Source organism: Malus domestica, chromosome 15 (genome assembly GCF_042453785.1).
Source record: "Malus domestica chromosome 15, GDT2T_hap1".
Lineage (NCBI taxonomy): Eukaryota > Viridiplantae > Streptophyta > Magnoliopsida > Rosales > Rosaceae > Malus > Malus domestica.
In genome coordinates this window covers 22,184,475-22,209,221 of record NC_091675.1, presented here as the reverse complement: position 1 = coordinate 22,209,221, position 24,747 = coordinate 22,184,475, and the positions used below count along the sequence as shown (strand labels likewise).

General features: G+C 39.4%; 2 protein-coding genes across 4 annotated transcripts; both read left to right on the top strand.

Annotated features, from left to right (window-relative positions):
• Nucleotides 1-1,005: 1,005 nt before the first annotated feature.
• On the top strand, nucleotides 1,006-5,850 carry LOC103401164 (cholesterol 22-monohydroxylase CYP90B51-like). 2 transcript variants are annotated; one of them, XM_008339877.4, is made up of 8 exons: nucleotides 1,006-1,416; nucleotides 1,591-1,915; nucleotides 2,153-2,305; nucleotides 2,394-2,636; nucleotides 2,723-2,815; nucleotides 3,050-3,128; nucleotides 3,567-3,673; nucleotides 5,082-5,850. In XM_008339877.4, exons 1-8 carry the CDS (start codon nucleotides 1,205-1,207, stop codon nucleotides 5,346-5,348), a joined length of 1,479 nt encoding a protein of 492 aa, XP_008338099.3. In that variant the 5' UTR covers nucleotides 1,006-1,204; the 3' UTR covers nucleotides 5,349-5,850. The 2 variants fall into 2 exon arrangements, with proteins under 2 accessions (XP_008338099.3, XP_008338098.3); XM_008339876.4 differs by having other exon boundaries at nucleotides 1,010-1,416; nucleotides 5,079-5,850.
• Nucleotides 5,851-19,202: 13,352 nt separating this feature from the next.
• On the top strand, nucleotides 19,203-24,474 carry LOC103401166 (succinate dehydrogenase [ubiquinone] flavoprotein subunit, mitochondrial). Of its 2 annotated transcripts, XR_523850.4 has the most exons (17): nucleotides 19,250-19,556; nucleotides 20,056-20,223; nucleotides 20,342-20,429; nucleotides 20,664-20,810; nucleotides 20,912-21,052; nucleotides 21,543-21,628; nucleotides 21,731-21,823; nucleotides 21,914-21,977; nucleotides 22,141-22,284; nucleotides 22,420-22,607; nucleotides 22,708-22,882; nucleotides 22,967-23,137; nucleotides 23,319-23,388; nucleotides 23,484-23,604; nucleotides 23,678-23,715; nucleotides 24,124-24,330; nucleotides 24,437-24,474. XR_523850.4 is itself a non-coding variant. In XM_008339878.4 (16 exons), exons 1-16 carry the CDS (start codon nucleotides 19,452-19,454, stop codon nucleotides 24,224-24,226), a joined length of 1,902 nt encoding a protein of 633 aa, XP_008338100.1. In that variant the 5' UTR covers nucleotides 19,203-19,451; the 3' UTR covers nucleotides 24,227-24,474. The 2 variants fall into 2 exon arrangements, 1 of the variants encoding a protein (XP_008338100.1); XM_008339878.4 differs by having other exon boundaries at nucleotides 19,203-19,556; nucleotides 24,124-24,474.
• Nucleotides 24,475-24,747: the final 273 nt, after the last annotated feature.

Here is a 24,747-nt window from a genome sequence, read left to right as displayed (position 1 = left end):
AACATTTTTCAAATCATTCAATTTGAAATCATTCGGCAAACTAACGTTCAGATACTTTGAAATCATTCGGCAAAATTAAAAATGAGTGTTATAAGATTTGAGAAATGTGGGGTATATAAAAAATGTGGGGTTTATGTAGAAAATGTAAGGTGTATATTAAGAATGTGGTGTATTAAAATAATTTTTAATTGAAAAAGCAAATGTGGGGTGTATTAAGTATGTGAGGTTTATTCAACAATTTGTGGGGTGCTAATATAATAAGCCAATAAAATCATCTTATAAATAAATAAGAAAATTTAAGTTAACCATTAAGAAAAAAAAATGAAAATTTGATAGAATCCCCCCTCTATTATTTCTGAATGCGTTTTCTTGACTTCAACTGCACAAACAAATTGTTCAATCTATTTTCAATTACAAGAATTCTTCTAAGAGAATAAATAAGATATTGTTCAGTACCTTTGAGTTGTACCAAGAGATTAAACGGAACAGAAGAAGATAAAAAAGAACCAATTTTCTTCACGAAAATGGAGAGCACCTCCATTTCTCCGGTACCGCCTCCGTCCATATTTTGCGACGCCATTAACAACATCGTCATCTCTTTCGTTTAAAAATTTTCTCATTGTTATCACCATCCTTTTTGCTCTATTTATTTTAATTTCATACTTAATAGGAAGTATTCTTGTCGACTTCACCATCTCCTTGCTCACAAAACCTCCTTGAAAGAGATGGCGATGTTAACAAGAATACTCCCTAATTGTATATGTGCAATTATATATTTATACATATAGTATATAAATTAATGCAGAAAAAAAAAAGATAATTTTAACGAACAATTTTGGTACTGTTCATTTTAACGAAAAATTATATTTTTACATTAAAAAGTTAATCCTAATACTATTTATTTTATCTTTTATTTTATCCTTATTATTAAAATTCAGAGTTTTCGAACATGTTTTTGGACAAAAATGAAGAAGCTATTATAATAGGTGACCCACTGGCAGCAGAAGCTTTTCATTTAGTTTTTGGTTTCACAAAACCTCCTTTTATTTAAGAATAAGCTCAGAAGCTGCTTTTCCACAGCTCCAGAGCTTCAAAGAAGCAGATATCTTATTTCATTTCTGTACTACAACAGCTTCAGCTAAAATTAAAAACTCCCACAGAAAACAGAAAGAAAAACAGAAGTTAGAAGGCAGCAGCAGCCTCCATGTCTGACTCAGAGATTATTCTCTGTCTTCTTCCATCAATTGTAGCTCTCTTCCTCTTCCTCATTCTTCTCAGAAGGAAGCAGAACCAGAAAACCAGACTCAATCTCCCGCCAGGAAACATGGGTTGGCCTTTTCTTGGTGAAACCATTGGCTACTTGAAGCCCTACTCTGCAATCACCATTGGCAAATTCATGGAGGAGCATATCTCAAGGTAAAAGAGTCACAATTACCCAGAAATCCAAAATCCTTGAATTTCAAAACCCATGTTTTATTTTTTTGATTCGGGCGATGTTCGAACTTGGGTGCAGAGGGCCGAGTACGCTGCTCTGGCTAACTTGGCTACGTTTTTATGTAAAACTTAAACTTTTGCTTGAAAATTCTGCAGGTACGGGAAAATTTACAAGTCGAATTTGTTTGGGGAGCCAACAATTGTGTCAGCAGATGCAGGGCTCAACAGATTCATATTGCAGAATGAAGGGAGATTGTTTGAATGCAGCTACCCAAGAAGCATAGGAGGGATTCTTGGGAAATGGTCCATGCTGGTTTTGGTCGGTGACATGCACAGAGACATGAGGATGATATCTCTCAACTTCTTGAGCCATGCCAGACTCAGAACCCATCTGATGAGAGAAGTTGAAAAGCACACTCTTCTTGTTTTGGGGAGTTGGAAGGAAAACTCTGTTTTTTCAGCTCAGGATGAAGCTAAGAAGGTAATTAAATCGGAAAGCGATTTTCGCAGTCTGCTTTTGTGTCTCTGCACTCCTCTCCTTGTTTCTCGTCCAATAATTGAATAAACTAAAAGAGAATCGCGAGATAGAAATAAGAGGAGTGCAGAAGGAGAAAACGAGAGTGCGAAAATCATTGCATATTAACATTTTGTGAAATGAATGCTTGCGAATTAATAAAAGAAAGAAGCTTAACTGGGCTTTTTGAAAAAGTGATTGCAGTTCACGTTCAACTTGATGGCCAAACATATCATGAGCTTGGATCCTGGAAAACCAGAGACTGAGCAGCTGAAGAAATTGTATGTTACTTTCATGAAAGGTGTGGTTTCTCCTCCTCTGAATTTACCAGGAACAGCTTACAGAAGAGCCTTACAGGTAAATTAATCAACATTTTTCAACACGGGTGGTCATCAGAGTTGAGCTTTTTACTGTTTTCATACCATTTCTATTGAAATTTTTACAGTCAAGATCAACGATTCTGAAGTTTATAGAGTGCAAAATGAAAGAAAGATTGATGGAGGGAACCGAAAACATTGGGGAAGATGATCTGCTTGGATGGGTTCTGAAGAATTCAAATCTTTCAAAGGAGCAAATTCTTGACTTAATATTGAGCTTGCTCTTTGCTGGCCATGAAACTTCATCAGTGTCTATAGCCTTAGCAATTTACTTTTTACCAAGCTGCCCTAATGCAATTCTGCAGTTAAGGGTAAGTCAAAAATATTAATTTTAATCCTTCTTTTTGGTTTTGATTATATTTAAAAAAAAAATTTATGGATTTGATTTGTTCTGCAGGAAGAACACAGTGAAATTGCCAAAGCCAAGAAACTGGCAGGCGAGACAGAGTTGAATTGGGAGGACTACAAGAAAATGGAGTTCACCCAATGTGTAAGTCTTTTAATCATGGGTTCAAGTTTTAACTTTATGCAGTAAAAAAAAAAAAAAAAAAAAAAAACTAATGAAAAAAAGTTTCAAAATTTTGAGTTTTAACAATAAGGACAAAATAAAGGATAACCTGAATAATATCAGGATTGACTTTTTAGTGGACCGGAAGCTTTTCGTTAAAGTTTTTTAAAAAAAAATTATTTCAAGATTTGAAAGTTTTGATGTCTTTTTGTGAAGGTAATCTGTGAGACACTTCGGCTTGGGAATGTGGTGAGATTTTTACACAGAAAGGCTCTGAAGGATGTTCGGTACAAAGGTGAGTGTCAAGGATAATTTAGTGTTTGTAGCCAAAAAGTCATCTGGAAGATGAGGCCGGTTATGCCACTCTCTTTTTACTTTAAATCTCAGTTTAGCACAGACGAATAATACAACAGAAGTACAAAAATAAATATATTATTCTACACCTACATGTCAGACTAATTTATAGGTAAGTACAAATGACCAAGCAAGAAAACATTCAATAGAGCAACCTGGCATAATCAGTTTGATGATCAAGCCTCTTACAAAGGACAGAGTCGTTTCATTGGAACATTTTCCTGCATGAGGTCAGATGGTACCAAATATGACGGAACTTGATCTTTTGTGAATGCTTATCATTAAGCCGATTAGGTTGTTCTACTGAAATTTTTCTCGACAAAAAAAACTTGGGATGAATTCTTATTTATATTTGATTTGGTGTTTGAAACTTGGAAAGGGTATGACATTCCATCTGGGTGGAAAGTGCTTCCGGTGATTGCAGCCGTGCATTTGGATCCTTTACTTTTTGACCACCCGCAACACTTCAATCCATGGAGATGGCAGGTCAGTCAATACCTTTGGCCTTTGTACAGCATGCCTCATAATTGTTATTTTTCATTATTATTTTCCTTTAAATAATTCTTTGTGTCAAAGCTAAAAATAAAAGTAAAAAGAGTACCTGGCACACCATCCTTTTGGTTGTTCTTGTGGCTCCTACAGAGCAGCCATTGGTTGTTTAGTTATGGATCCACTCTTAACAAAGAGATCCAAAAAAATTTAACTCCTTTCTAATTCTGATATTTATGAACCAGTATTAGCAATACAGTTATACGTCTCTTTTTTATCAGATACATAAAATATCACATTTGACATACTACGAATAAGAAATGTACCTTCTGGTTATAATTGACCTAGTCGGAATTTTGATTCGTTGTCGACGCTTCTCGAATCCCATTAGATAAGGCATAACAAGATATAGTTGCAAAGGCATATGATGAGAGATCTCGTAGATTTCCCATTCAGATGAAGTGTCTAGATCATCCAATTGAAAGGATTGGAAGCTGCTTACTGTGTACGGACATTACATTAGGTCCCAACTTTCCTTTGCTTTTCTTTGTTGCCCCAGTGTGCTGTGGGGAGAGACTTTAGGGTTGGGAGAAGATTAGAATTTTAGAGCTCCCATGTGGACGTGGGGTATCATCATGGTGCCATGCACGTGCACATAAGTGCTTTTGCTTTTCTAGTGGGTCAAATGCCAAACTGGTCCTGACCAATTTCTTCTTCTTTATTGACAAAAGGAGAAAAAGCCCAAAAAGCTGATCCAGAATATCCCAAACAAACAAGGGAATAGAAACACTTACTTACAAAGTCCATCCGTCACAAAAGGTTTAAGAGAGTACACCACGGAACTTATATGAAATTTGCAATGATTATGGTGCAATAGTCACACTCACCATGATAATGCAAGCTAACCTAGAAACTAACATAGTTCTAGATGTATATCATGTACTGCACAAATGAAGCCCTCGAATTTTTCCCGAACAGTAAAGTTGGCTCTTTGAGGCATTTTGTCAAATATGTTGGAGGTAACTCTTAAGAATTTAATGGGAATAAACCGAGCCTGCAGGGTAAATTGACCCCTTTTGCTCCTTAGTGAATCCGTCACTTAGACTGTACAGATAGTAACTCATACAAAAGGAGAGTTTTGGACAAGGATGCCTCATGCAACAACACACGCGAGAAGTGGGACCAGATGGGCTTAAATGCAAGTAGTCCCACTCAAATGCGAGTTTGTTGTTGTTGTTGTTGTGTTGAACAACCTCACCCTAGACTTTCTCCCTTTCCTGTATAGGTCCCAATGAGCTTACAAAAAAAAAAAAAAAAAAAAAAAAAAAAAAAAAAAAAGCTTTTTGTTTGATTAGATGTCTAACATGGTGATTAATTATTTGTGTTGTTAATGATTATGCAGCAGAATAACAACCACCACCACCGTGGATCATCGTCGTCATCATCATGCTACACGAGCATGACAAGTCACAACTTTATGCCATTTGGGGGAGGACCACGACTTTGCGCCGGTTCAGAATTGGCCAAACTTGAAATGGCCGTGTTCATCCACCACCTTGTCCTCAACTTCCACTGGGAGTTAGCCGATCCTTTCGACAAACCTTTTGCTTTCCCCTTCGTCGATTTCCAAAATGGCCTACCAATCACAGCCCACCGCTACGTACCAAACTAATCTCATATAATCCCAACAATTTTAAACTCCATGAAATTAGATTGGAATCAAATCAAATCAGACTCCATTGTTTCTACTGCACCAGGGATATGAGAGACTTTCCTACACTTTGGTATGCAACTGTGATATCCGGACTAATGATACAACGTCTTGTAAGAACACAGTTGTCATGGTGGCGTAGGAAGTGTAGATAAGTAGATGAGTCTTTCTTGTACTACTAGACGTACTCAGATGCAAAAAAAAAAGGAAGAAAAAGACCAAATGTACTGCTACAGCTACTCGGATGATATATACTAGCTAGGACCACTCTCAGCAAGCTGCATATATGCAAAAACCCTAGAGGATAAACAAAATATCTCGTCTTCCTTTTCTGTCTCATTAAATTTGATTTTGTCTTGAGTCCTTCATGCATGTTGGGAGAGACTCGAGGGTAAATTATTTATTTATATGTAAGAATATTTATTTTTCTTTTTTACCGTAAAATATTAATCATTTATATTTCCATCGTTTTTGCTATTTACTGTTTGATGCTCACCTATCGAATAGGTATTTTGAACTGCTCTAATAACTTTAACATTTGAACAGCAATAAGTCCACGGCTCAGTAACCTTTTGTTTTCTATGTATTTCTCACCAGTGTTACCTTGTAAGATATATGCTGAAAAGAACAATAATAAGACATTAGGATGACATATTGAATAAACCAAATGGACATAAAAGAAATAGATTTATCTCTTGAATTCCAAGACATGGTTGGAATTTGATCTCAGAACTCTGTTCTACTCTCTGCAATCTAAATGGTCTTGCTAGTGAATAGGGTTTAGCATTGGAATAGGGCGTGTATTGTGAGAGTAAAGACAATCTTTATACAGTTGTTAGGTTATCCCTCATCCAAGCCTATAATTAAATAAATGAGTGACCCTCATTATCACAATTGTTACATCGCTTATTCGGCAGCAATATGATAAAATTATAGAGTAGAAGCTAAATCACTACCTTTATTAAATCTTTATTGCTATAAAAGCATCACCAATAGCTTCACTAAATGAGGTTGTTTCGCTATATTAACGGAAAAACGCATAAAATCATAACTCAAAAGACTCGCTATTTTAGTTCGGTGAACTGTGCTCACTAGATTTAACGAGGAGAACAGAGAAAATAATGAATCCGTTAAACTTTACATATTGTATTTATGCTTCTCCCTCAATCTCTCATATTGTATTTATGAGATCCAACAAAAGATCGATAAATTACGGCATGGAGATCTGAGCTCTTCAGCAACTGATTTTCATGCCCAAAGAAGAAGAATTTGAAAGAAAAAAGAGAGAAAATGATTACCGAAAGGGAGAGGTGAGAGGAGAAGTCTGAGCGTGCTGGAGGGGAACACCCAAAATATGAATGGGTTTTTTATCCCTGTAGTGCAACAGTAATCGTCCTTGTTAGGTTTTATTTCGCTTTCCAATGTGGAATTGTTTTGTTCTTGCTGTTTCCTTAGCTTCTGAAATGATTAATGGGTTTTTGTTCTTGTCGAATGTCGAATTGTCGATCATTGATCTCCCTCACTCCGGACCTGAGGTCTAGGAAGCTGGCACGTTATGGTTCTAAGAAATGAAATGTGGACCTTAATTAGGATGGATATAGTGATTAGGGATCGACAGTGAAAACTAACCGAAATCATTGTCGATCAATAGGTCTCTTTTTGTTTTAAAGGGCATCATGTATAATTGGCCATACAAAATTTTCAACTTATATGATTTTCCAGCATAACTCCGCCTATGTCTTACATGGCCGGTCCCAAGCCCGGATAAAGGAGGAGGGGGAGGGCGTCAGGTAGTCGACAGCCGGCACTCCATGATCACGTCGAATCCTTATGAAAATGAATCCAGAACAAAATCGCGCTAAAGCTAGGGCGTCACCCGTAAGTGGCGCGCTGTGTGGCCCGAGCACAGTGATAAGTGAGCAAGGGTCGCTGTATCTCCATCGGCACCCGGATGCAGTGTTAAATGAGCAAGGGGGCCATAGAAACTTCTTTTCGAACGACTCCACTCAAAGTTGTTTGGGAGCATATGCTCCTATCAACTTTACCCGGGACACACAAAAGAAGTACTTTGATCCTATTAGATGGGGGAGGGTGAAGAAGCTAGGACAGAAGGGTAGAGTTCAAGAGAGCAAAATGCGTTTAGGAACGTGGAATATAGGAACCTTAACGGGAAAATCTATGGAAGTAGTGGAAGTTATGGTGAGGAGAAGGATAAATATTATGTGCCTACAAGAAACTAAGTGGGTTGGTAGTAAGGCAAAGGATCTAGAAAACTCAGGGTTTAAACTTTGGTATTCGGGCACAAATAGAACGAGAAACGGTGTCGGCATCATCGTGGACAAGACCTTGGTACAAGATGTTGTAGATGTCAAGAGGGTAGGAGATAGAATCATGGCAATCAAGATTGTAATAGGACAAGAACTTATCAATGTGATTAGTGCGTACGCACCTCAAGTAGGGTTGGATACGAGTTCGAAGGAGAAATTTTGGGAAGATCTTGGAGACTTGGTGCAAGGAATTGCTCAGACGGAGAAGTTATTTATAGGAGGAGATTTAAATGGACACGTGGGCAGGGAGACAGGCAACTATGGAGGTTTTCATGGTGGCCATGGTTTTGGGGAGAGAAACGAGGATGGGGAAGCTATCTTGGATTTTGCAATGGCATATGATCTCTTCTTAGCCAACACCTTCTTTAAGAAGAGAGAAGAACATGTGATCACCTACAAGAGTGGGTCGTCAAAAACACAAATAGATTTTCTTCTAATGAGGAAAGGGGATCGTATAACTTGTAAGGATTGCAAAGTTATACCAGGAGAGAGCGTGGCTAATCAACATCGCTTGTTGGTGATGGATGTACATATCAAAAGAGTAAGACAAAAGAACAAGACTTGGAAGTGCCCAAGGACTAGATGGTGGAATCTAAAAGAAGAAAAACAAGTCATTTTCAAAGAGAAGGTAATCACCCAATGTGTGTGGGATAGAGAGGGGGAAGCTAGCCAAATGTGGGATTCCATGGCTAGTTGTATCCGAAAAGTAGCAAAAGAGGTATTAGGAGAGTCCAAGGGCTTTGCCCCACACCAAAAGGAATCTTGGTGGTGGAATGAGGAGGTACAAACAAAGGTGAAGGCTAAGAAGGAATGTTGTAAAGCCTTATACAAGGAGAGGACTGATGAAAATGGTGAAAGGTATAGAAAAGCGAAGCAAGAGGCGAAGAAAGCTGTCAGAGAAGCTAAGTTAGCGGCTTACGACGATATGTATAAACGACTAGATACCAAAGAAGGAGAGTTGGATATCTATAAACTATCTAGAGCAAGGGAAAAGAAGACAAGGGACCTAAACCAAGTGAGGTGCATCAAGGATGAGGATGGAAAGGTTCTTGCTACAGAGAACGCGGTTAAAGACAGATGGAGAGGTTATTTTCATAATCTTTTCAATGAAGGACATGAAATGAGTGCTTCTTTAGGGGAGTTGAGTAACTCAGAAGAGTGTAGAAACTACTCTTTTTATCGTCGAATCCGGAAGGAAGAAGTGGTTGTAGCTTTGAAGAAGATGAAGCATAAAAAAGCAATAGGCCCAGACAATATACCAATCGAAGTGTGGAAACTTTTGGGAGAGACAGGTATAACATGGCTCACTGACCTTTTCAATAGGATTTTGAAAACGAAGAAGATGCCAAATGAGTGGCGAACGAGCACTTTGGTGCCTATCTACAAGAATAAGGGCGACGTACAAAATTGCATGAACTATAGGGGTATTAAGCTAATGAGTCATACAATGAAGCTCTGGGAGAGAGTCATTGAGCATAGATTGAGGCAAGAGACACGGGTTTCGGACAACCAATTCGGGTTCATGCCAGGGCGCTCAACCATGGAGGCAATCTATCTCTTACGAAGATTGATGGAAAGATATAGAGATGGGAAAAAGGATTTACACATGGTCTTTATAGATTTGGAAAAAGCGTATGATAGGGTCCCAAGAGACATTCTTTGGAGGATTTTAGAGAAGAAAGGAGTACGAGTAGCATATATCCAAGCTATAAAGGATATGTATGAAGGAGCAAAGACTGCCGTAAGAACTCATGAAGGACAAACCGAAAGCTTTCCCATAACTGTAGGATTACATCAAGGCTCATCCTTAAGTCCTTACCTTTTTGCGTTGGTAATGGATGAGTTAACAGGACATATTCAAGATGATATTCCTTGGTGTATGCTTTTCGCAGACGATATAGTGTTGATAGATGAAACTCAGGAAGGGGTAAATGCAAAGCTTAACCTTTGGAGAGAAGTGTTGGAATCTAAAGGTCTTCGCCTAAGCCGATCAAAGACAGAATATATGGAGTGCAAGTTCAGTGCAAATGGAGGCCAAAACGAGTTAGGGGTGAGGATCGGAGATCAAGAAATACCAAAGAGCGACCGTTTTCGTTACCTAGGATCTATCTTGCAAAAGAACGGAGAATTAGATGGAGATCTCAACCACAGAATACAAGCTGGATGGATGAAGTGGAAGAGTGCATCCGGCGTATTGTGTGACCGCCGTATGCCACTGAAGCTCAAGGGAAAATTTTATAGGACGGCAATAAGGCCGGCGATGCTGTATGGCACAGAATGTTGGGCGGTGAAACATCAACACGTACACAAAATGGGTGTAGCGGAGATGAGGATGCTTCGTTGGATGTGTGGGCACACGAGAAAGGATAAGATTAGGAATGAGGATATCCGGGGTAAAGTAGGAGTAGCCGAAATTGAAGGAAAGATGAGAGAAAATCGGTTACGGTGGTTTGGACATGTGCAAAGAAGGCCTACTGACGCTCCGATTAGAAGATGCGACTATGGGACAGAGGTTCAGGGCCGAAGGGGTAGAGGAAGACCTAGAAAAACTTTGGAAGAGACTCTAAGAAAAGACTTAGAGTACTTGGATCTAACGAAGGACATGACTCAGGATCGAGCACAATGGCGTTCTAAGATTCATATAGCCGATCCCACTCAGTGACTTGGATTTTCCAAGTCTCCAACCGAGAAGTTTTCCTCACTCGGGAAATTAAGGGAACACTACCCCAACCTACATGCTCTACTCAGAAAGCTTCAACATACAAGCTTCAACAAAAGAAAATTCAAAGAACTTAGCGAAGAAGGCTTTGGTGTATTTAACACAATACGTTGAAATGAAGGAAAGCTTATTTATTGATATCCCCGATAAGCTACAAATATGTACATATACATGAGTCAAAATAAACACACAAGAGGGAGCCTTCACAAAGGTTGCTTAGGAGAAGTCTCAGCAGTCGGTAGAGCCCCAGAAAGAGAAGGCACCGGAGGGGGATCATTTGGAGCCTCAGTACTGGACAGAACCCTAGAAGGAGGAGGCATCAGAGGTTGATCATTCGGAGCTTCATTACGTGGTACAGCCCCAGAAGACGAAGGCAATAAATGCCTTTGGAACAAACCCACAAATCTCTGATGATCAAGTAAAACTTGACCATCAGTTTCCTTCATCTGGTCAAGCTTCCTCTTCATGTTTGTAGCATAGTCATGTGCGAGCCGGTGCAACTGTTTATTCTCATGTTTGAGCCCTCTAATCTCCTGTTTGAGACTCATCACTTCAGCCGCCAATGATTCAACTTGGCGGGTTCGAGCAAATAGGCGTTGGGCCATATTAGACACAGAACCTGCACACTGAACAGTGAGAGCCAACGAATCCTTAACAGCTAACTCATCAGACCGTTTGGAAAGTAGTCTGTTATCTTTGGGAGTGAGAAGGTTCCTGGCCACCACCGCAGCGGTCATATCATTCTTCATCACGGAATCCCCAACGGTAAGAGGACCAGTAGGGGAGACGAATGATGGGCGCCATATGTTGTCTGGAGAAGGCGGGGCTGCCTCTTCAACAAGGTTCAAGTCAAAACGACGGTCGGAGGGGCCAGACATTTTCAAAGGTGTTGAAGAGAGAAGAGGTCGGACAAATCAAGATCTTAGAAGTGCAAGAATGAAGCTTCTACTAGTGGAGATTCAAGTGTGTTTTGGAACTTAATGCCAGCCCCTATAAAAATCTGCACTCGACGGAGCTTCAGAAATCGAAGAGGCGCCTGCTCAGAAATCGAAGAGGCGTTTGCTTTCTCAAAAGCTGGGCTGCTTAGAGATCACGAGGGTTGATCTCAGAAATCGAAGAGGCGTTTGCTTTCTCAAAAGTTGGGCTGCTCAAAGACCACGAAGGCGGATCTCAGAAATCGACGAGGCGCTCGCTTTCTCAAAAGCTGGGCTCCCCAGAGACCACGAGGGCCGATCTCAGAAATCGAAGAGGCACCTACTTTTCCAGCCTTGTCAGCACTTGTCACACGCACACTCAGCTTTGCGGAAATTATGGGCATTCTGTCGAAGACTTCTGGGGAAGTAGAAAACACATGAATCTTACTTTTCAATCACCCACTTCCCACACGCAACAATAGCTCATGGGTACCACAGATAACTTTGCCAAAGTTCTCTGCCAAAGTTGAGCACGTGAAGCTTGAAACTCCCACTACATCGCTCTGACCAAGAAGGGTAAAAGAATAGCAAAGAAACAGCACTAACAAAGTTTAGACCCATAAATTTTGAAGGTCTAGCTACCATATTATTACCCACAAGGGTAAAGGAACAGTACCACTGCTGGATAATTGGAAAGTCCCTGTGTGTCAACCTCTGTGCTTCGTGGCAAGGTAGACTAGCAAACATGTCCAACCTTTACTCACATTCGAGAAAACACTCCCAATAAGATTGCTTGCTCCAAAATCGAAGAGGCACCGTCCTCCGAATCTCGAGAGCCAGACTCCCAACATGACTACTTTCTTAAAAATCGAAGAGAGGGTAAAGGAACAGTACCATTGCTGGATAATTGGAAAGTCCCTGTGTGTCAACCTCTGTGCTTCGTGGCAAGGTAGACTAGCAAACATGCCCAACCTTTACTCACATTCGAGAAAACACTCCCAACAAGATTGCTTGCTCCAAAATTGAAGAGGCACCGCCCTCCGAATCTCGAGAGCTAGACTCCCAACATGATTACTTTCTCAAAAATCGAAGAGACACTGCTCCCCGAATCTTCGAGAGCCAGACCCCCAGCATGATTGCTTTCTCAAAAATCGATGAGGCATCGTTCTCCGAATCAATCGAAGAGGCGCTCGCTTTCTCAAAAGCTGGGCTGCTCAGAGACCACGAGGGCCGATCTCAGAAATCGAAGAGGCACCTACTATTCTAGCCTTGTCAGCACCTGTCACACGCACACTCAGCTTTGCAGAAATTATGGGCATTCTGTCGAAGACTTCTGGTGAAGTAGAAAGCACATGAATCTTACTGTTCAATCACCCACTTCCCACACGCAACAATAGCTCATGGGTACCACAGATAACTTTGCCAAAGTTCTCTGCCAAAGTTGAGCACGTGAAGCTTGCAGCTCCCACTACATCGCTCTGACCAAGAAAGGTAAAAGAATAGCAAAGAAACAGCACTAACAAAGTTTAGACACATAAATTTTGAAGGTCTAGCTACCATATTATTACCCACAAGGGTAACGGAACAGTACCATTGCTGGATAATTGGAAAGTTCCTGTGTGTCAACCTCTGTGCTTCGTGGCAAGGTAGACTAGCAAACATGCCCAACCTTTACTCACATTCGAGAAAACACTCCCAACAAGATTACTTGCTCCAAAATCGAAGAGGCACCGTCCTCCGAATCTCGAGAGCCAGACTCCCAACATGACTACTTTCTCAAAAGCGAAGATAGGGTAAAGGAACAGTACCATTGCTAGATAATTGGAAAGTCCCTGTGTGTCAACCTTTGTGCTTTGGGGCAAGGTAGACTAGCAAACATGCCCAACCTTTACTCACATTCGAGACAACACTCCCAACAGGATTGCTTGCTCCAAAATCGAAGAGGCACCGCCCTCCGAATCTCGAGAGCCAAACTCCCAACATGATTACTTCCTCAAAAATCGAAGAGACACTACTCTCCGAATCTCGAGAGCCAGACCCCCAGCATGATTGCTTTCTCAAAAATCGAAGAGGCATCGTTCTCCGAATCTCGAGAGCCAGATACCACAGACCACTTTTTCAAAGTGCTCTGACAGAGTTAAAACATGTGAAACTGGCAGCTCCCACTACCGTGCTATGACCAAGCAGGGTAAATGAATAGCATTACTACTTGTTGTTAGGGAGACTCCTATATATGTCGACCTCCATCCCCAACGGACAGGCAGACCTGCAAAAATGCTCAACCCTTCATCATATCTAAGAGGGCACTCCCAACGAAGCCTTTCGAAATATTCAGCTTTCTTTCCCCCCGATAATACCTCTGCAAACAAGCTATACTAGAGCAAGAATATCTCATATCATCAGGGTTAAAAGCAAGAGTATCCCATATCATGCTTTTTCCCTGTCTTTTCCTTTGGCCTTGTTTTTACCTGCAAGACAAGGAGAAAGAGAGCAATCAGTCAGCACTTGGAATCAAGCTTCCAGCCAGGAACTGACTGCCTGGAACCCCTTACCTGATTACTTACCTGGCATTGCTCTCGAGTACTCATCTTCAACATCTTATGTTTCCAGGGAAGATTTCCGCATCTGCTTGAGGAACAGATAGGGCAAGTGCGAAGGATACAAGGAAGCATGTGGAGACAAGCGTAACAGCACACGTGCCGATACATCCATTACTCTGTCAAAAGCAAAAGTATCCCATATCAGCAGGGTGGAACGTACTCTAGATTTGATGGACTTGTTTTGACCCTCAAATTCTTCAGTCGGCCTTATACTCTGGAGGAAACCAGAAAACCCTCCAGCTCAGTTCAAGAATAAGCCTGTGGAAAGTTACTTCTTCAAAAGCAAAAGTATCTCATATCATCTCTTCTCATTTTTCTTTTCTTTATCCTTCATGCTGCTGCAAGATGGGGAGAAGGTGAACAATCAGTCGGAGCTCTGATTGCTTACCTTGTCTGTCACCTCTTTCAGCAGACCCCCTAGCTCGGCGACTTGGGGGACTCCTACTACATGGTTTGTATCGCGCTTGACCAAGCTTGAAACTACAAGTAAGCTTCAAGTGAAATTGATACATTACCTTGTGCATCTCCACCAGTTAAAGATATCACCCCTGGATGGAGGAAGAGTACTTCCAGAGAAGATGCCACATCTACCTATGAGACAGATAAGGCAAGTCAAGACGACACCACACTCCGATACTTAGAAGTTTCGTGATTACGAGATCATTCTCCCACAATATTTCCTAATGTCATTTGTACTAAATCATTCACTTGTACTCATTAAAGGAGAGCTTGAACCCATGTACTTGTGTAAACCCTTCACAATTAATGAGAACTCTTCTATTCCGTGGACGTAGCCAATCTGGGTGAACCACGTACATCTTGTGTTTGCTTTCCTATCTCTATCCATTTATATACTTATCCACACTAATGACCGGAGCAATCTAGCGAAGATCACAAAAAGCGACCGTTTTCGCTACCTAGGATCTATCTTGCAAGAGAACGGAGAATTAGATGGAGATCTCAACCATAGAATACGAGCTGGATGGATGAAGGGTAAGAGTGCATCCGGCGTGTTGTGTGACCGTCGTAGGCCACTGAAGCTCAAGGGAAAATTTTATAGGACGGCAATAAGGCCAGCGATGTTGTATGGCACAGAATGTTGGGCGGTGAAGCATCAACACGTACACAAAATGGGTGTAGCGGAGATGAGGATGCTTTGTGGGATGTGTGGGCACACGAGAAAGGATAAGATTGGGAATGAGGATATCCGAGGTAAAGTAGGAGTAGCCGAAATTGTAGGAAAGATGAGAGAAAATCGGCTCCGGTGATTTGGACATGTGCAAAGAAGGCCGACTGACGCTCCGGTTCGAAGATGTGACTACGGGACAGAGGTTCAGGGCCGAAGGGGTAGAGGAAGACCTAGGAAAACTTTGGAAGAGACTCTAAGAAAAGACTTAGAGTACTTGGATCTAACGGAGGACATGATACAAAACCGAGCGTAATGGCGTTCTAGGATTCATATAGCCGACCCCACTTAGTGGGAAAAGGCTTTGTTGTTGTTGTTGTTGTTGTATATGATTTTCCAGCATCTTCCTTCTCTCTATAGTTTTCAGGTTTAGGTACAAATTGATTCCTAAGTTTTCGAATATGGTCCAATATTGATAAGCTTTGCAAGTCCACTACAAATTGTCACTATCGTCGCAACTTAATTACATATTGTGGAATTTTTTAATTCGACGAACTGAGGGTCCACTCTAACAACATCGATACAATTCTCACTTTACCACCTGCCTAATCCTCAGGTGTGGGATTTTATCACAAAAGATCTCAATGTTAGTTAGAGTAGGGTAACACATCGGCAACCACGTGGAGGCATGTCGGGACTCACCCATCACGCGAGGCCAAACAGGGACCCACCCAATCACATGGCAATACGAGCCCACCCCCTGACTCTAATACTATGTGAAATTTTTCAGGTCAATGAGCCGAGAGCCCACTCTAACAACACCGATATTGTCCCTACTTTACCACCTGCTCAATCCTCAGGCGTGGGGTTTTATCACAAAAGGTCTTGATGTTAGTTAGAGTGGGGTAATTCTATATAAACTGCTTTTTCTTCTTCTCTCTGTCCAATGTGGGACAAATTGAGTTCCAACACATATTGATAGGCCACTTAATACTACGTTGTAGTGATATTCCTTTCTTAGGTTCAATTCTCGTCAAAGACGAATTTGAACCATATTATTCCTAGCCCCATTGTAAGGCTAAGTCCACCTCCTCCCTTTAGTATAGATAATATTGTTTGTTCAAAAAAAATTATATATTCATAGGTGTTGAGTTTTATCATAAAAGACTCTGGTGATATTATTTTATCACATGACCATTGTGGAATCCTATTCTTTAACAAATAGGGTAAACTGTCATTTTCCCCTTAAACTATCTTCCTATTGTCAATTTACCCCCTAAATTATTTTTTCAGCCAATTTACCCCTGAACTATAAAAATTGGCCAATGTACTCCTTACTATTAAATTTGTTAAATTCCATCCATTTAGATATTAAAAATAAGGGTGATTTTGTCATTTCCAACGCAAAATAAAAATTAATAAAAAACCAAAAAAAAAAAAAAAAAAAACCCTTGCAAATAGCAAACGAATGATTGGTTGAGAGAGAGAGAGAGAGAATGGCCTCCCAGACTCCCAATGATTATAGTGGAATCAGTGATGTGGATTCTAAGGTGCAAAGGATCAGCTGTGGTGGCATGGCATAATCGGAACCGGCTCGGTGGAGTTGAATTGGAACTGGCTCAATGGAGTTGAATCAGAATCGGCGCAATGGAGTCGAATCGTTAGCCGCCCCTCCACCTTGGGCTGCCCGAATATGGACTTCAAATCTACCGCTAACCCCACAATTTTTTTAGAGAGGGAGAGAAAGAGAGAGAGAATCGTGATGAAGGTGGCGGGTTGGGTGGGGGTGGAGTTCGGGCAGGGAAGGATATGGAATTGCTGGGTTAAAGGAATGTGGACTAGAGAATAAGGTCTCCTTTTATTTTCTTTTCAAGTTTTAGTTTTACTTTAATAGTTAAAAGTGATCTTCTTTTTTAAATTAAAGAATTGATTTTTTTAACAGAATTTGGAAGGAAGTTTAAAAGTTTGACGGTAAGGTGTAAATTGACACATTATATATAGTTCAGGGGGTTAATTGGCTGAAAAAATAGTTTAGGGGATAAATTAACAATAGGGTGATAGTTTAAGGGGAAAAATGATAGTTTACCCTAACAATTATAACACATACATGTCCAAACACTGACATAGTACAAAAAATCAATTATCCAATGCTAACGTGAAAGAACCAGAAAATTGAAATCCACCATAAAAATATAAGAACAAATCAAAACTTATTGATTAATTTCCTAAAGCCTAATCATTCTATTTATAATGTCTTTTTTAGGCTCTAGAGTCCAAATATTAATAGAATAACAAAACGTCTAAAACGTCCTTAAAACTTAAAACCCTAAACACTGTAATTAATGAAATTTGGCCCAATACGCTCACTTGACGCATAACGCAAATTTTGGTGTATGTTTTCATTCTCTTAGAAATGACGGGTCATGGGTCCGAATCAAACAGTAGAGCCCAGTTATGCCAAACTTAATTCTAAATGTAAGATTTGTGCCTTTGAACTTGATGTTCAATATATTCCATAACCTGATCCACATCTCACATCCTTCTAAATCAGTGACCCCCATTAAATATAGGGAGTTTTAACCAAAAGCCTGCGATATTGTTCACTTTAATGAAAAATCACACTTTTACACTAAAAAGTCAATCCCGATACTATTCATTTTACCCTTTATTTTATTTTTATCGTTAAAACTCAAAGTTTTCAAGTTCTTTTTATTATTTTTCCTTTAAATATATTGTTGCAGGGCAATGTGTGACTGTGAAGGACATAGTTAAGCCTTCATAGTTGTGGGGGAAAGATGAAGGCAATTGCAAAATTGAGATTTGGGCTTTGACCCAACCTAGTACAGCTTTGTATCCGGCCCAACTTAATTCCGGGGTCCGGACAAAACAAAGCCTGTATATTCATGTGATGGGCTCTAAGTCCATTTGATGCGTTCCCACATCCAATTTTTCAGATCAGATGTGAATATCTGGTACTGGCCCAAAACTGTGTATAATTAGCAAAAAGTCCGGCCCAATCCCAAATGAGAAACTCTCATAAACTCTAATTGAAAAGTCTGAGACACTCTCCATTTCGATAGCGTTTTGAAAATTAACACTAAATTTACGACTAATTTAATAACAATCAGGTGTTTTCATACATACGTTTTTTTCAATTGAGAAATAAAATTACAATTAAACTAAGAGGTAGTTCATGTAACTTAATCATTGACGGATATGATTAGTTATCAGATAAACCAATGTTTGTTCTTGATTATATTTGCTTTTAATTTGTGTAGACATATATGTGACAACATGATACGATACTATTCCTAATTTCTAATCCAAATTCAATTCGAACTCGAAGTCTATCAGCAAATGGTGGATCAAATGCCACATGGACCTTGTCTTCTCTATGTCCATCGTGGCTTAAATAGCACCCGCAGCCCTTCCTACCAAACCTGCAAAATATTGGACTTCCACGTCGACTCATAAAAGTCCTTTCCTAAAAGCACTTTTATGATGCCAATAGGCGGACATTATCCAATCACACATGCTAAACCGACTTATAACAAATTAATTAAAGAAAAGGGAGGAGGAAAGTGATCAATGTGAGGTTTTTGCATATGAAGCGTGGTCAATAAACAATCACTAAATTCCATTGCGATATTTATACACAAATATGTCAACAAATTTGACAACTATGAAGCAAATATTCTCCAGAAGTGATGTTAGCAAAACGTTGAGCTTGTGGAATTAATATCGAATTCATCATTTATGATAATTAAACATATGAGTTTTCATTTAAAATATATATATATATATGACTAAATAAATTAATATCAAACTTACAAACTTTCTATAATTAGCACTTCAAACTTACTAATGGAAGAAATAAATAGGGAATTGTTATTAGCACTTCAAAAATCTCATTTGACACTCCAAACTTTCTATAATTATAAGAAAAAAATACACTTATGAGAAGTGTAGGATAAAAATTTTGAAATACTGATAACAATTCCCATTAAATAAATTAATATCAAACTTAAAACTTAAGAAATTTGATTTTAAAATTATCAATTACAAATAAAAAATATCACTAAATTCGTGACAAATTGTGATAAATGCGAGGAACAAAGAAGCACGAGACAAAATTTTAGTGAAACTTTTTAACTCCTTTTTAACTGTTTAGCTTTCGCTAATCACACGCTGACGCCACAATACGCAAAACCCACCGTCCACTTTATTCCCATTTCGTTGCTGCGCTTGACATTTCGCCTCCACTCTGACGCCGAGAAGAAACAAACACCCGATAACAGCAGAGACGCTCCCACTCCAATCCCCTGAGGTAAACTCGTAACCAAACACCCCCCTCAGAGCTACCACTGCTTCCGGCGACATGTGGCGCTGCGTTTCTCGTGGGCTTGGCGTTTCTTCCTCCAAGAGATCCGCCTCCGGTGACTCTCTTAGATCTCACTTCCCCAGGCTCTTCTCCTCCGAATCCGTACGATCACTATCTCAATCTTAGGGTTTTTCTAATCTTGTTCTTCTTAGCTTCATCGGAATTGATCCGAAACTGTTTGTTTGTTTGTAAAGTTTTGGTTTTTCGGATTTTTTTATAAATTTTGTTGGATTTTAATGGGATTCCAGCTGATTGTTTTGGTATTTGTCATTGTATATATGCATGTACTTGATTTTTTGCGTTCCTTGTCTGTTTGGTTGCCGAGAAATAGCTGGAAAATAAGGGAATCTAAGCTTAAATGTGTCTGATTCTCCATTTTTTTTCTCTCGAAATTGAAACGGCCTCAAACGACCTCATTGCTGATAATTGGATTAGCTTCCTTTGAAAGATAAAGTTGGACTCAAAGATACTGTTTTTGGCTTTTAAAAATGCAAGCACTGTATTTGTTCAGTTGATTATTATTTAATCTGCGCAAGTTTAATTTTATTACTTCGTGATCGATTGTATTTGATGATAACATTGTGCCTTTTGAGGTTGGCAGGCTACAGGACGTTCTCCGTACACTGTGGTGGATCATACTTATGATGCTGTGGTTGTCGGGGCTGGTGGTGCAGGGCTGAGAGCAGCCATCGGACTTTCAGAGCATGGATTTAACACCGCTTGCATTACTAAGCTTTTTCCAACTCGTTCACACACCGTTGCAGCCCAGGTAAGAGATATTGCAACTTAATCCTACTATTGCATATAGCTCCCTTGAAATTATGTGTCTCTGTAAAGTTCGTTTCTTTCGGTTGGATATCCTTGTTTATGCCCTGAGTTGTGTGTAGGGTGGTATAAATGCTGCATTAGGAAATATGACTGAGGATGACTGGAGATGGCACATGTATGACACAGTCAAAGGAAGCGATTGGCTGGGTATGTTACCTGTTAATCTTGACCCGATTATGATTTTCATTTGATGTTTGACTGGGGGCATTATACGTAAACACTTGGTTGTATAGATTATAAGGGGTTGTTCTATTTAGCTGTGTAATGATTTCTTGCAGAGTTACACCACCAACGTACACTTGCAGACATATCAACATAGGCTATGTGGTTTTATGACTTTTTGGTTGTATATTAACATGTAAGGGTTTCGTGTTTCTATAGGTGATCAAGATGCCATCCAATATATGTGTAGAGAGGCTCCGAAAGCTGTGATTGAACTTGAGAATTATGGATTGCCATTTTCTCGAACTGAAGATGGAAGAATATATCAACGTGCATTTGGTGGTCAAAGTCTTGACTTTGGAAAAGGTAAGACAATGCATCCGTGCAGTTTTGAAGTTGGTATGTTTATCTTATGGTTTCTATTGTCTGACATTGGCTTCCTTTACCTTTATCTTGCTACCCTACAGGTGGACAGGCATACCGCTGTGCTTGTGCCGCTGACAGAACTGGGCATGCTCTATTGCATACTCTCTATGGACAAGCTATGAAACATAATACACAATTTTTTGTTGAATACTTTGCTTTGGATCTTTTAATGGACAGTGAGGGTAAGTTGATGCATAATAGACGCACCTTATTTAATGAAAAAACAAATAAAATCAGTGCAAGTTGCGATCCATTTGTTTTGGTTATTGAACAATAGGAAGACAAACGTTTCAACAAACCAGAAGAATATCAGAAGTAATTAGTTATATTCAGACTTGCCTTTCATGAGAAGAAAGTTGTAATACACTACATATTAGATGAATTTGATTTGATAACATGCTCTTGTACATTAAATTCATAAACTTTAAGTGTCTTTTAGTGAAATGGTACTTCCACTTAAATGTATAAATCTTAATCCTCACCATTTTGCAGGTTTGGTCTTATATGCTGATGCTTTGGTATATTACCAGGGTATTCTATATTGTGTAAAATGTTCAGCTGTGTCCACTGTATTGATAGAATTGCAAATGAAACATGACAAAAAGAATTGTGTTTGTATATCCAGTGTGCATGTTGTTAAGGTAATTGATTATTGAAATATTAAATATTCAGGGACCTGCCAAGGAGTCATTGCATTAAATATGGAGGATGGGACTTTACATCGGTTCCAAGCATCATCAACAATTTTGGCCACAGGGGTACGTTTTCTGTTTTTTGTTCCCATTGGAGATATATCATTGACGTTCACCTTATTTCATTTAAGCAATCATATCCAAATCTATCTTTTGTGTTTCTCTCAGGGTTATGGTAGAGCTTATTTTTCTGCAACCTCAGCCCATACCTGCACTGGAGATGGTAATGCCATGGTTGCACGTGCTGGGCTCCCGCTTCAGGTTTGTGTTTAGGTCCTTGCCATTCTTTAATCTATAAGTACGTGTTCACTGTCGTTATTTATATATTTTATTGTTGTATTCCTTCTGCAGGATTTGGAGTTTGTGCAGTTTCACCCTACTGGTATATATGGTGCTGGGTGCCTCATCACTGAAGGTTAGATTCTTAAGGTTTTGATATATTTGTTAGGTTAACCTAAATTTTGGTTAGTGATCTACTATGTAATCTCACCTTGTTATTTGTTATTATCTTGTTGCTTTAGTCACAGTTCAATTTGAAGTTGGAAAATTGTATATTATGATTTTTTTTTTTTTTGTAGGATCACGAGGGGAAGGTGGTATCCTAAGAAATAGTGAAGGTGAGCGATTTATGGAACGATATGCCCCTACAGCGAAAGATCTTGCTTCTAGGGATGTTGTGTCGAGATCTATGACTATGGAAATCCGGGAGGGTCGTGGTGTAGGTAATGATGCATTCAGAAATGATATTGACCTTTATCCATACTGACACTGCTGTGTATCTTTGAGAAAGACCCCTGCTATCCATTTTCTATGCTTTTGGTGCGTGTTTTAGTAACTGTTACAGCTGCTTTCATCAGGACCTTTGAAGGACCACATCTATCTCCACTTGAATCATTTGCCCCCAGATGTACTGAAGGAGAGGCTTCCTGGTATCTCTGAAACCGCTGCCATTTTCGCTGGTGTGGATGTTACAAAGGAGCCTATTCCTGTCTTACCTACTGTGCACTATAATATGGGTGGAATTCCAACAAATTACCACGGAGAGGTATGAGTTGATATAATTTATGTCAAATTATTTAGTCAATGGTCTGCAATGTAGGGTGAAAGTTTGCTTTTGCTGACCAACATGCTCTCTTATTTTTCAGGTACTTACCATCAAAGGAGATGATCCAGATTCAATAATACCTGGGTTAATGGCAGCGGGGGAGACAGCCTGTGCATCTGTTCACGGTGCCAATCGGCTTGGTGCAAATTCACTCCTTGACATTGTTGTTTTTGGTCGAGCTTGTGCAAATAGAGTTGCAGAGATCCATAAACCGGGTAAGCTTATTTTCGTGCTAATGAAGATAAATCAATAATAATATACAGATGAAAAACTTAAACTTCTCTAATTGGTTTGTGTAGGGGAGAAACAAAAGCCTCTGGCAAAGGATGCTGGAGAGAAGACCATTGCATGGTTGGACAAAATAAGGAATTCTAATGGCTCATTACCAACTTCAAAAATCCGGTTGAATATGCAACGAATAATGCAAAATAATGCTGCTGTGTTCCGCACACAGGAAACATTAGAAGAAGGTATTCCTTTTGACAGAAGTTACAGTGCCCTTACCCCATTTTCTAGCTTTCGGGATACATCAAGTTGCTTTATTGCATTCTCTTTCAACTGAAGATCTCATATTCTTCCCAAACTTTTAGGTTGGAGATCACTTACTGTTGCAACCTTTTATTTACCCCCTTTTCTGTGATCCTTTTGTAGGTGCTCAGTTGATTGACAAGGCTTGGGAGAGCTTTCATGAGGTTCAATTGAAGGATCGGAGTTTGATATGGTGAAATTGTTTTTTACGAGAATGTTGACAAATAAGTATATCGTTTGTTTATTTATTTCATTAGCTTACGATTCAAAAATAATATCTTTTGACAGGAACTCTGACTTGATAGAGACCATAGAGTTGGAAAACCTTTTGATAAATGCCTGTATCACCATGCATTCTGCTGAAGCCAGGAAAGAAAGCAGAGGAGCACATGCTCGTGAAGACTTCACGGTTAGTCCTGTTTCTTTTAGTTAGAATATCTTTTCCATACCATTATATAAATGAATTTCCTCTGGTTTTGCAGACAAGGGATGATGAGAAATGGATAAAACATACATTGGGGTAAGTCATTTTTTCCATCCTCTTAAGAATAATATTAAATTTACCAAAAAAAAAAAAAGAATAATATGAAATTAAAGAGAAAGCACAGGTAGAATGGTCGGTTAGGCAAAATTGTCGCTTCACAATTACTTGATAGATCAAACAGTTTATCTCCTCTAGGCAAAGTTCAAAAGTAACCGTGAAGGTTTCATTAGACTGTTGTCTTTATATTTTAAAACTTCACACCTTTTTACCCTCTGTTTGGATGAGGGACTTCCAAAGTCGCAAGGAACTTTAGACTCAATTATTAAAAATGCACGTTCTTTGTTTAGCTGTGTATTCTAAGTTCTAACCGAGACCGTTTTGGGAAATATGTCGTTATCTATTCTTGGCATTTCATTGAATAAATTATGTTCGTTTTCTATGCAGATACTGGGAAAATGAGAAGGTCCGACTAGACTACAGACCGGTTCACATGAACACATTAGATGATGAAATCGAGACATTCCCACCTAAAGCTCGTGTCTACTGAGAGGGTCCGACTAGACTACAGACCCGGTCATCCATAGTCACGCAGAAAATCTTTTTACGAGCATGTAGTGACTCCGCAAAGAATAATTCTGTCAATTGTTGTAGGTACAGCTTCTTGACTAATAATTTATTGCATTCATCTGTTTTAAAAACTGATGCGATCCAAAGTATCAATAATTTCAATCGCGGATTTGAATGTGTATTTTTGCAGCAATGGGGAATAAATCTCAGAATGTATTTGTTGGATAAGCCGGTTTTATGTGTTAAACCGCCAGCATATTCATGGATGTGACACTGTTTTTGGTTGAGGGCCTCTCTAGGCGATTTGTTGGACTTTTGATTTGCTGGTGAATTTGTTTAACGTATCGGCCTCGTTTGATATCCATGATTAGACTTGAATGGATAACGCCGTATTCGAGATATATTGATGGTCGGGTTCTGATTTTTCATGGGGGATTAGACATGAAGAAAAATTACTCGTTATAATCCAATCATTTTGTGGGATTGAATGAATAAGTTTTT

What these genes read in the sequence shown, in the direction of transcription:
- LOC103401164 (XM_008339876.4), top strand. Translation starts at nt 1,205, where the DNA reads ATGTCTGACTCAGAGATTATTCTCTGTCTTCTTCCATCAATTGTAGCT. An exon ending in CTCAGGATGAAGCTAAGAAG is followed by an intron (nt 1,916 to 2,152) that starts GTAATTAAATCG and finishes AAGTGATTGCAG; the next exon opens with TTCACGTTCAACTTGATGGC. An exon ending in GAAGGATGTTCGGTACAAAG is followed by an intron (nt 3,129 to 3,566) that starts GTGAGTGTCAAG and finishes AAACTTGGAAAG; the next exon opens with GGTATGACATTCCATCTGGG.
- LOC103401166 (XM_008339878.4), top strand. Translation starts at nt 19,452, where the DNA reads ATGTGGCGCTGCGTTTCTCGTGGGCTTGGCGTTTCTTCCTCCAAGAGA. An exon ending in CACACACCGTTGCAGCCCAG is followed by an intron (nt 20,224 to 20,341) that starts GTAAGAGATATT and finishes AGTTGTGTGTAG; the next exon opens with GGTGGTATAAATGCTGCATT. An exon ending in CAACAATTTTGGCCACAGGG is followed by an intron (nt 21,629 to 21,730) that starts GTACGTTTTCTG and finishes TGTTTCTCTCAG; the next exon opens with GGTTATGGTAGAGCTTATTT.